Source organism: Budorcas taxicolor, chromosome 20, assembly GCF_023091745.1.
Source record: "Budorcas taxicolor isolate Tak-1 chromosome 20, Takin1.1, whole genome shotgun sequence".
NCBI classification, from domain to species: domain Eukaryota; kingdom Metazoa; phylum Chordata; class Mammalia; order Artiodactyla; family Bovidae; genus Budorcas; species Budorcas taxicolor.
Window position 1 is genome coordinate 6495766 of NC_068929.1, and position 12795 is coordinate 6508560.

The 12795-nt window shown below is 32.5% G+C and overlaps 1 protein-coding gene across 1 annotated transcript in view; it reads left to right on the forward strand.

The window, feature by feature from the left end:
• RANBP17 (RAN binding protein 17) overlaps window positions 1-12795 on the forward strand; it is a 347799-nt gene that overhangs the window by 37236 nt on the left and 297768 nt on the right. The window contains exons 8-12 of the mRNA XM_052659359.1: window positions 683-756; window positions 2942-3061; window positions 4410-4556; window positions 5703-5875; window positions 7902-8095. Coding sequence (XP_052515319.1) covers window positions 683-756; window positions 2942-3061; window positions 4410-4556; window positions 5703-5875; window positions 7902-8095 — 708 coding nt within the window. The remainder of the gene's footprint in view (window positions 1-682; window positions 757-2941; window positions 3062-4409; window positions 4557-5702; window positions 5876-7901; window positions 8096-12795) is intronic.

The following is a 12795-nucleotide window of genomic DNA, read 5'->3' on the forward strand; positions in this document are numbered from 1 at the left end:
TGGTATGATTAAATCCAGGGAGTGTTAGAAATGTGATATAATCATAGTTTACTTGGCTCAGCTGTTAGAATTCTTTACGTAGTCATTTTAGAATTCTTTACGTAGTCATAACAAACATGTAGAATTGATTTAATCTCAAATTGTTATAATAGTAGATGGATTTTTGAGAGAGGATGGTTTGTAGGAGGAGTGGTGGGAGTAGAGGGGTGAGTGATTGGACATACACTGTAACAAGTTCATTTGATACCTAAAAACTGTCAAATTAACACATAGTACATATAGTATGACCTTTGGAAACGTATTTAAATACAGCTAAGAGTTGAAAGGGAGAATGGAGTAGGGGACAGCTGTTTTTTATTGTATACTTTTTAGTACTGTTTACTTTTTGATATTGTTTGAATTTTTAAATGTTTATGTTATTTTAATATAAATGAAAATAGATGGTTCTCTCAGTGAGAACTGTAAATGCTACATAGAAATAAGGAGCATCTGATCTAATTCTATCTTTGCATTATTTCCATCTTTCAAAGAGAAATAGCTAGGAATTTAAAAGGAATTAGCCTAACTAGAAACAAAGATTGGCCACATGCTGAGGTCTTAGAGGTCTTGGTTTGTATGATAATGTCTTACTGTGCTAAATATCACTGAAAGAAAAATAATGGTGTTAGATTTTTTTTTTCAGTTTTCCTGGAACCAGAAACATTGGATCTTTTCTTTAATTTGTATCATTCACTTCCACCACTCCTATCTCAGTTAGTAAGTAAAACTCATTCATTATTTCATTTAAAAGTACCTGTGATATTTATCTCAGGGTGGTACATATTTACTTTATTTATTTTCTTGATTGAGTTTACCTCTCATAAGAAATTCTTAACATCATCTATCTGGGATTTGTATTGCTTAACCTATTTGTCAATTTCTACTTATAGTCTATAGTTCCTGCCATTTCACTGGTGAGCCCAAAACCCATAACTGGTAATTTAAGTTCGTGCCCATAGCCAAGACAACCTACCAACCTCTAAAGATCTTTTTTCCTACTCAGTCCCCAGCTCTTCTTCTGGTACTCAGTCCAGCAGTTTGCCACACCACCTGGTACTTTCCCTTCTCTTAACCTCTTTCCAACTCTTTCTTCACTGCATGACTCCATGTCAGGCTTGCCATGCAGCACCATCAGGTGTCTCCAAATGAGAAACCAGGGGGATCTGCTCACTTGGTTTTATGTTCATCACTCCAGTTGTTCATTGTCTTTTTTGAATCAAGTTCTATTGTGTGCTAAAAAAATCAGACTCTTTGGTTACACAGAAATTTGAGATTCTGGATTCCATCTTTGTAGAATCTAAAATAGAGACCAGGCAAAATTGAAAAAAAAGAAAAAGTCGTCACTTTAATATCTAAACTTGTAGAAGTAAAATTGGAGGATTCTTATATTGTCATTTCCTAAAAAAAAAAAAAAAGGTTTGATTTAAAGTACATATGAGCAGTATGTTTGTTTAGGTATGTCATTGCCTAGAAGGGAGGAATAGGTTGGCAAAAACACTGCCCCCTCTCCTTCTTAAAAACATGCTTGCTCTCAAAACGAGGGTTTTATTAAGGGAGTGGTTTTTAAACTGGTTTTCACAGGACACTTATGTTTCTATGTGGTACCACAGAACTTCAGCCTTCTGTAGTTGTTTAAAAAAAACATGGTTTCATGTTATGTTTACAGTCATGTTTAGGGATAAAACAAACAAGCTGCTGGTGCCTAAAAAGTAGAATGGAAAACTGCTTTAAGAGAATGTTGCTAACATTTATTGTGCATGCCCTATCATATGATTCTTATCTCACTTCATTCTCACAGTGGCCCTGCAAGGTGAGTATTGTTATCTTCATTATGTAAACAAGTCAACAGACCCAGAATGGCATAATGACTTTCTTAAGGAGAGTGAACTAAATTTTAGAGCTGAAGTTCAAACTCAGTGGTTTTGGCCCTAAACCTCTACATATTTTTAATTGTGTTAGTATCAGAAAGAAGTTTTGTTTTTTGGGATGTTTGTTTGCTTGTGTTTTTTGTTTTTAACATTAAGGACTGTGACAAACTGAGTAACATCTAAACTGATTTTTTTGTCCCTATTCTCATCCTTGCCTTGAGAGCCAGACATTTTATGTGAAATCGCCTAACTGAAATATTTAAATTTTGACAGATAATTCTATTTTTTTTATAAGTTGGCAGATATACATATGTGGACCAAAACAAAACATATGTGGGCCAGTTTGGGGCCTCTCAATTAATAAATGAAAGGCTTCAGTGAATTCCAGTAGGAGAATTAAGAATCTGAGTAGTGAAATTGTCTGATAAAGTATTAACTTAAAGAAGATAACTAGGCCACTGGCAGATAGTCTGTGGGGATTTTTATAGGCTATCTAACTCTCTCAGGAGCATGTTCCAAATTGTTCTCAAGATATTAATAAATGGTGTGGGCAAGATGGTCTGTCACCAGATATATTTGGGACATGCTAGATTAAATAAAGTTCCAGATTTTTTCCTACTTACAGGATACTGCAGAGCATTTTGTGTAGTATTTCCTAAACATATTTTGCAACAACACGATGTTTTCATTTTTTCATTTTGGTGAAGGACCTGGTTCATCAGTTTACAAAGGTTTAGGCAGCAACAGCAATTGGGAGCCTTTTGAGTGTATTTAGATCCTGGCTCTGCTCTGGTGTATCTAATATATACAAAAATATTAGAGGAATTTTATATACAAATAGAAATTCTAGTGGTGGGATTGAAGATTTATGGATGGTGGTAATGATTGATGATATTTAGTTTACATTGTTTTGGGGATTCTATAATGCTTTTTCATCATTAAAATTTTTAAAATTTTAATGTAAAAACTAGTGTTCCTTTCGTGTGGCCATAGTTACTTTTAAAGTTGAGATGAATTGTTGCTCCTTTTTTTAGGCACTTTCCTGTTTAGTTCAATTTGCTTCTACAAGAAGGTCCTTATTTAGCAGTCCTGAACGTGCCAAGTACCTTGGTAATTTAATTAAGGGAGTAAAAAGGATACTTGAAAACCCTCAGGTATTTATGAAATAATTTAATTAACATTACCATATATAAATACAGTTTTTCTGCTGAAAGGTGCATAATAAACTTGTGACATGGTTATGATCCTGGAAGAAGATACATATCATCGTCTTCTTTCTTAGCTCTCATCTGTAGTATAAATGGGCATTTTTAAAAAGAGCATGTTTTCCTGACTGATGTCTGTGTTGTTTTTATTTTTCCCATAGGAATAGAAGTTGCATATTTTATTATGCTTCTGCTTTTTACCATTGTGTTTTGCTTGTGCTTCTTAAATTACTGAAGTGATTAGAGTTATATCTGTATTCTAAACTAGAAGGCAGTATAAATCTGGATGTTAATATTGAAATAAGTGGCTTTAAATTATGAAATAATATCTTTTTGTCCTCTTGTGAGCAGTAAGAGTTTGTAGATTTTTAAATCTACTCTCTATGTTAACTGCAAATCTTCAATGGCAATATTCATTTCAGAGAATTGCAAAGCCATTATTAATTAGTGATTTTGGCTGTCTGGATAAAATTTGTTTCACATTAGTTTTTGGTTTAAAATATCTGTAGTGAAAGTACGGAAATTAAAAGATTAAATGATGATTTAAGGCGGTTTATCTAAGTCTTTTGGCTGTTAATAACTTTTGAGAGGGACAAACTTCTCAAACTATAAAGATAGTAATACATATCCTGTCTTCAAGGGGCTCCCTGGGGACACCTTTCTTGGTCTTTCGTTTTAATCTGTCCTTCTCCCAGAGTTACTTCTATATATTACAGTACTTTTGTTAAACTTTCTGCTGTACATTGCAGCAGTTTATATGAATGACTTAGGGACAGGGAGTTGCTTGAGGACATCATACCTGTGGATACTCAATAAATACTTGTTGAATTAAAATGTATTTCTGTTATTTGTGTGTACACATTTAATCTAAGTGTAGTGGTATTGCTCTTTGCTAGGATTTCAAGAGCCATTCTTATTTTCCATCTTACATATTTTTCAGTTCTTGTACTGACTTCTGTTTAACCCACAATACACACATACACAACTTTCTCTCTCGGTCTCTCACTTCTCTCTCATGCAAATTTTTTGGGTAATATAATGGTTACCAAACATTATGACTTAGTCATCATCCGAAGCCTCTACTATGAATTCCTTATTATTAATTATTTATGACAACATTAAGCCCGGTGGGAATCATTTTTTTAAAATTGATACCTACCCAGTTGATGCAAAGTGCAGTAAGTACCCATGAAAACACTGAGACTTAGTAAAATACTCTTGGAATTTTATTGATGGTGATTAGTTTGGTTTATTTTAAAATTTTTTAAATAGCCTTTCTTTTTGTCTCATAATTTAGGGTTTGTCTGATCCAGGTAATTATCATGAATTTTGTCGATTTTTGGCTCGTTTAAAGACAAATTATCAGCTGGGAGAACTAGTTATGGTGAAAGAATATCCTGAAGTTATCAGATTGATTGCCAATTTTACCATTACTAGTCTACAGGTGAGTAAAAATACATAGTTGATGCTAAACTGTAAATAGAATACTTTCTTTTTTTTTTAATTTTTATTTTTACTTTATTTTACTTTACAATACTGTATTGGTTTTGCCATACATTGACATGAATCCGCCACGGGTGTACATGAATTCCCAATCCTGAACCCCCTCCCACCTCCCACCCCATCTCTCTGGATCATCCCCGTGCACCAGCCCCAAGCATCCTATATCCTGCATCGAACATAGACATGTTTCAGTGCCATTCTCCCAAATCATACCACCCTCTCCCTCTCCCTCAGAGTCCAAAAGTCCGTTCTATACATCGGTGTCTCTTTTGCTGTCTCGCATACAGGGTTATCATTACCATCTTTCTAAATTCCATATATATGTGTTAGTATACTGTATTGGTGTTTTTCTTTCTGGCTTACTTCACTCTGTATAATCGGCTCCAGTTTCATCCATCTCATTAGAACTGAATCAAATGTATTCTTTTTGATGGCTGAGTAATACTCCATTGTGTATATGTACCACAGCTTTCTTATCCATTCATCTGCTGATGGACATCTAGGTTGCTTCCATGTCCTGCCTATTATAAACAGTGCTGCAATGAACAATTGAAAATAGAACTGCCGTATGACCCAGCAATCCCACTGCTGGGCATACACACCGAGGAAACCAGAATTGAAAGAATACTTTCTTGATAAGATTTGGTAGGGATTTTTAAAAAAACATCGATTAAAGTACTTTGCTAAAAGTATTCATTGCAAGATTTTAGGAAAAAGTTCTTTGTAACAAATTTTATAATAATAATTTAGAGGCCATCTAATCTAATAATTAAAGAGTGAATTGAGAACTGTGGCAAAATCTATGTGGAGAAATAAAGTTTTACAGATTAGTTTTTGGGAAAATTCTTTTTAGAAGTTTGGGGAGAAGTTTTAAAACCATATTTTCCACATGATATCAGCTCTGTTAAAAAATATTCATGGAAAGAAGATAAGAAGGATGTTCACAGAGATTTAAAGTTTGCTATGTTAAATGTTCATTAATGTTAGAATAAGTTTAGTTTTAAATGTATGTTATTTTGCCTCTGCAGTTCTTATTCTAGGAAGATATGATATCAGTTTAAATAACATTTGCTTTATTTTTTTGTAGCATTGGGAATTTGCTCCCAACAGTGTTCATTATTTATTAACTCTGTGGCAAAGGATGGTAGCATCAGTTCCTTTTGTGAAATCAACTGAACCCCACTTATTAGACACTTATGCACCAGAAATCACGAAGGCCTTTATCACTTCTCGCTTGGAATCTGTTGCCATAGTTGTGAGGTATTGAAAGCTAAGTGTTTTTGTTGAATTTTCGTCTTCTGCATCTTGGAATTTTTTTTTTAATGGAAGTATAATTTACTTGTGGTAAAATTTGACCTTTTTCAGTTTTATGAGTTCTGACAAATGTATACATTTGAGTTTAACTAACAGTACAATCAAAATATAAAACAGTTCCATCACCCCAGAAAGTTTTTTTAGGTTCCTTTGTAGTCAGACCTTTCCCGATCCTTAGACTCTAGCAATTATTAATCTGTTTTGTTTTCCTAAAATTTTTGCCCCTTTTGAATGCTGCGTAAATGAAATCATATAGTGTGTAGCCCTTTAGTCTGGCTTCTGTCCCTTGGCATAATGCATTTGAAATTTTTCCATTTTATGTTTGTAGTTCTTTACTTTTTATTCTGAATAGTATTTCATTTTATGAATATATCATAGCTTATTAATCCATTCACCATTTGAATTCTTTCTGTTTAAGTGTTCCTATACAGATTTTTGTATGAATGTAAGTTTTTATTTCTCCTGGGTAAATACCTAGGTGTGAGATCTGGGTTGCTAGGTAAATGTGTATTTCACTTTAAAAGAAATTGCCAAACCATTTTCCAAAGTGCCCATTTCGTTCTGCATTCCTACCAGCAGTTTATGAAAGATCCAATTGCTTTGCATCCTCATCAGCACTTGATATTGTCAGTTTTGAAAACTTTTAGTGATTCTAACAGGTGTGATGCCTCATTGTTGGTTTAAATTGCATTCCCTTAATGACTAATAGAGCTTCCCTGGTGGCTCAGATGGTAAAGTGTCTGCCCGCAACGCTGAGCATCTTTTTGTGCTTATTTACCATTTCTATATACTCTTTGGTAAAATACCTGTCAAATCTGTTGCCCATTTTTTGATTGGGTAGTTTATTTTCTTATATTGAGATGTGAGAGGTTGGTACACTTAGGTCACAAGTTTCTTTATCATACGTGTTTTGCAAATATTTTTTCCAGTACATTGCTTGCCTCTTCATTTCCTTAACAGAGAGAGCCTTTCGAAGAGCAGGAGTTTCAAAGTTTCATGAAGTCCAGATTATCCTTAATTTTTTTCTTCTAGAAGTTTTATAGTTTTAGAATTTAAATTCAGGTCCATAATCCATTTTGAGTTAATTTTTGTATATGATACAAGGTAAGTCTCCATGTTCTTTTTTTTTCCTTTATGTATATTGAAAACTGGTTATCCCTAACACCATTTGTGGAAAAGACTCTCCTTTCTCCATTGAATTGTCTTTACGTTGTTTCCAAAAATTAATTGACCACATATGTATGGTTCTGTGTCTGGACTCTGTTCTCATTAATCTATGTGTTTCTCCTGCTAATACCCTGCCTTGAGTACTGTAGCCTTATAATAAGCTTTGAGATCAGGTAGTGTGAGTCTTCCACCTTGCTTTTCCCTTTTAAAAATTATTTTGGCTCTTCTTTTGTTTAAATTTTAGGATCATCTTGTCAGTATCTGCAAAAATGTCCTTCTGGAATTTTGACTGATTTCACTGGATTTGTATATTAATTTATTAATTTAGTGGAAGAATTGACATCTCAGCAATATTGAGTCTTTCAGGCAATGAGTGTGTTTATCTTTTATTTAGCTCTTATTTCTTTCGTCAGGATTTTATAGTATTCAGTCTTTAAATCTTTACATATATTTAATTAAGATTTAATTAGTATCTTATGTTTTCTGATGCCTTTCGAAGGTAATATTTTTCAGATTTGCATTTATAGTTTATGTTAGTATATAGTAATGAATTCTATATATTGATCTGTATGCTAGCAACTTTGTAAACTCACCTGTTAATATGAGTAGCTTTCATATAGTTTCTTAGGTACTTTTATAGACATAATCATCTTTTCAGTTATAGACATTTTACATCTTACCTTCAGTGTCTTTTATTTCTTGATCCGTGATAGAATTTTGATTTAACTTAAATAGAGTTTATTTGTGGTGAGTAAAAGTATGTCTCATTCTAATGTTGTCTGTCACCCTACTCATATATTTACAGAGATAATTTAGATGATCCACTGGATGATACCACCACTGTGTTTCAGCAGTTGGAGCAGTTGTGCACTGTTAGCAGATGTGAATATGAAAAGACATGCACTCTTCTTGTACAATTGTTTGATCAAAATGCACAGAATTACCAAAAACTTCTGCATTCAGCTTCCAGAATAACTGTGGACATGGCAATTCAGGAAGGTCAGTACATTTTATATGACTATTGTAGGGTATTATGTTGAATTTTAAGTAGCTTCATTAATCAATTTATTTAATAATTTTATTGTAATTTATTTTTATTTATTTCCCCAATTTCTGTTCTAGTAATCAATTAATTTTATTAACCTTCTGAGTATTTTGGTGGCTTGATGATTTTAATTCTTAAAAGATTTGCAGGGAATATTTCTCTCTGGAATTAGTATTTAAAAAAGCTGTTGATGATCTCTGAGTAGAGTTTATTAACTTATAACTGTCTTTTAAGTAATTATGTTTCCTTCTTAGCTATAGCTGACTAAAAATTTTGAGCCCAATGTTAGCCAGTTGAAAGTTACATGAGACCACATCATGGTTTTATATTTGTTTATTAGCCTTCATCATGGCTTTATTTTATTATTATATTTTAGTTTCACAATTTCCTCTTTATTTTTCATTCTTTACTGAAGAAAGTTTTTATTTCTGTGTATTTCCTTAAATCCTTTCTGGAAGATAGGAAATTAAACACACTTTTCAGATTTTTAGATGAGATGGCTTATGAGGATGGAACTGGCTGTATATATTTCTAATAGAAGGCAGTTTAATCATAGTTTCAGGATGTTTTTCTTTTTCTTTCATGTTTGTTGATTTTATCTTGTTGGGAAAGTGAGTGGTAAGTGATGATGATCAAACTTCCAGTGATTTTCCATCTAAACTCTTTTAAAAAATTCTTTGAAAATTATCCTATATGTTTACAAGATGTCTTCTTAAAATGCCTTTTGTTCATTTTCTGTTTTGCTTTTCAAATCATCCAGTACTGCTGAGGGTCTGGATAGAGAAGTAGTTACCCTTCTTTAAATGTTCTCTTCCATGCCTCTTGTCACGAGTTAGACGAGGGAGAACTAGCATGTTGTCTCACAGCGTTTCGTCTTCATGACTGACTTCTTTTTTTAGTAAAAGTTTTGAAGATTATTAAATATCAAATACATCTGAGTATCGATATATAGTAGCAGTAACAACACCTTCACATAACTTAAATAGCAGGTCAGTACCAACCTGTGCTGTTGCCTTTTTTCTGCCAGCAGAAAATGCTCGCTGTTTGTTTATCAGTTGATTCCTTTTCTGCATAGTTTTACTGCGCCTGCTGCTGCTAAGTCACACACACACACACACACACACACACACACACACACACACACGTCTGAAAATAATGCATAGTTGTGCAGATTTTTGAACTTCATACAAATAGAATCAAAATGTATTTGTTCTTTTACAACTTGCTTCGTTTTTTCTGTGTTGTGTATATGAGAGTTTATATTGGTGCTGCAGATACAGTTCCTTCATTTGTACTGCTGCAGTACTGCAATTTATTGCTGCATTTCTTGTCAATGGGTATTTGTGTTTTCCCTGCTTTTTGCTAATAAACTGAATGCTGCTATAAAGCTTGTTGTATGTATTCATTATATAGCTTCAGTAGATCATGCCAAACTATATTTTATAAACAGTGATTATACTACTTTATATCCCACCCATTTTGATCCAGTTCCTCACCAACAGCTCATAATGTGAAACTTTATGTCAGGCTAGTTGAGGTAATATACTTCACACATATTTTACTTTTCACTCCTATGATTATTAACGATGTTTGGTGTTTTATGTTTATTGACTGTTTGCTGTCGTCATCAGTGATATATATGTTCATGACTTTTCATTCTCCTCGTCATTTGGTTTATTGGTCTTTCTCTTGCTGATGGAGCACTTTGCAATGTTTTAACACGAATCTTTTAGTTGTTTAAATTGTGAGTATTGCCTCAAGTTTGTGACCTGTCTTTACATATAACTAATGTGTCTGTTCTCTTAGTTTTCATATCAAATTTTGATTAACTCACCTAATCTTTTGAAGAGATGTTATATTTACATTGTCCAGAAAAAAAGAAATTAAAATGTGTTCTGTTCCAGTCTTGTAATCTGTCTTCCTATTCTTCACTGTAACAAATTATGATTCTTGCTAGTTTTGCATCTTTCAAACTTTTCTGTTTGCATATACAGTTAATGAATATGTGAGTTCTTATCCAGTCTTACTTACATAGAATGTGGCATACCACACTCATGTTCTACTCCTTGCTTTTTCTCATTTAACAATGTATTTTATAGTTACTCTCAAATGGAGAATAAAAAGATGAATAATATTTTATTTTTTTAATGTATCATAATTTAATTAACTGTTCTCTCCACTGCTGAGACTCATTTGAATTGTTTGCCATCTTCTGCTATTAAAATTAATGCTATACAGATTAACTTTGTACTTGTCAGTTTATATTTATGTAAGTGTACCTGTAGGATAATTTCCAAAAGCAAAACTACTTCTGGGAGATAGGAATAATCTATTTGTAATTTTTATAAATATTTCCAAATTATTCTCTGTGAGGACTATACCAACTTACTTGTCCACCAACAGTCTATGAGAGTTCCATTTTATTGTCTTCACAGGACAGTTATTACAAACTTTTGAATTTCTGGTGGTCTTATAGGTGAAAAATGATTTCTCAGTCTAATTTAGCATTCTCATATTAGTGATGTTAAACATTGTTTAAGAACTGTTTGGTCTTTTTCTGTAAAAAGAATTACTCATTTTTTGGCTCATTTGTTTTGTTAGGTTGTTTTTTTAAATTGATTTTTCACAGCTCTTTATATTTTAGAAAAATGTCTGTATTAAGAGTTTTTAATATCTTTTTCCTTTTTTTTTCTTGAGTGTACAGTTTGATGAATTTAAGCAGATACATAGGCATGTAACTAACACCACATTCAAGATAGAAAACACTTCTTTCACTCTGTAAATAATTTTCATATGCCCCTCAATTCCATTCCATAATGCTTGGTCCAGATAACCACTGGTTTTTGTCACTATGGTTCTTTTCTTTTAGATTTCTATATAAATGAAATTATACAGTAGGAGGTCTTTTGTGTTTGACTTTGTTTCCTTAGGATAATGCTTTTGAGATTCAAATATATTGTATATATAAATATTTTGTTCCTTTCTATTGCTGCGTAGTATTGTATAGTATGGTTTTCTTTTTACTTTGTTTGGCTGTTTACCTCTTAAGTTGCACTTCCAGTTTCTTTGACTTATGAGTAATGGTGCTATGACCACTTGCAGACAAGTCTTTGTACCTAAATTTTCCTTTCTCTTGGGTAAATACCTGAGACAAATTGTGGGGTCATGTGAGAAATGCTGCTATGCTATTTTATGAAGTGTACCATTTTTCAGTTCCATTAAGAGTGCTTCACATCTTTGTCATCATTTGGTATTGTCTTCTTACTTTCGCCATTCTACTGGGTATATAGTAATAGTATCTCACTGTGGTTGTATTTTGAATTTCCTTGATAATTAATGAAGTTGTGCTTTTTTAGGCCATTCTTATATCATCCTTTGTGAAATGTCTGTTCACATTTTTTTCCCCTTTTTATATTGGGTTGTTTGTTCTTTTGTACATAGTCTTATTGAAATTCTAAGTGTTTTTATATTCTATATACAGTCCATTTTTCACATACATGTTTACAAATATTTTCTTCCGATCTATCATTTGTCTTTTTAACTCTTAAGAGTTAAACTTTTAATGAGTTACGTTTTAACTGTTAAAACTTTTTAACTCTTTCAGAGAGCAGAATTTGTAAATTTTGATGATCTGCATTTTCAGTTTTTTATTTATGGCTTTACGGTTTTTGTATTGAAGAAATCTGTGTAACTTAAGTTACAAATAGGTTTTATATTTTTCTTCTAAAAGTTTAATAATTTTAGCTATTATGTTCAGGTCTGTGATCCACTGAATTAATTTCTGTGAATGATGTGAGGTAAGAAGACAGGCCTCCTCCCCAACTCATATAGCTATCAAATTCTAGCAACATTCGCTGATAAGACTTTTTTTCCTTTTGTATTATTCTGTACCTTTGTCAAAAATCAGTTGACCATAGAAGTCTAGGGTCTGTTACTGGACTATTCTGTACCATAGATCTAAATGTCTATCCTTATGCCAATATTATGCTGTCTTGCTTACTATAACTTTATAAGTCCTCAAATCAGGTAATTTAAGTCTTTCAGTCTTGTTCTTCTTTCTCAGAATAGTTTTGTGTTCTACATCTTTTGCTATTGTCTTAATTTTAGCATCAACTTGTCAATTTCTTTAAAAAACTCATCAGTTTGGTTGAGGTTGCCTCAATCTGTGTATCAGTTTGGACCATCTTAATATCCAGTTCATGGACATGGAATCTTGCTACACTTATGTAGGTATTTTACATTTTTGTTTTACTGTATTCAGTTCACAGCTATTAAAAATCTTTTACTGAATTTATTCCTGTATATTTTTGATGCTATTATAAATTTTGATTATTCTCTACTATCCTATATAAGTCCAGAATTGATTTTTGTCTTTGTGTCCTGTGACTGCTAAATGTACTTAATAGTTTAAATAGCTTTTTTTGGTAGACTTGTTAGGATTATTTTATATGATAATGTCACCTAAAGTAAAGACAGTTTTATGTCTTATCTTCATGCCGTTTATTTCTGTTTCTTTCCTTATTCCACTGGTAGGACCTTTAGTAGAGTATTGAACAAAAGTGGTAAGAATGGATATTCTGGCCTTGTTTCTGTTTGTACATAAAGACAGCATTAATCCTTTAACATTGATAATAAATTTGGTGAAGTTCCCTTC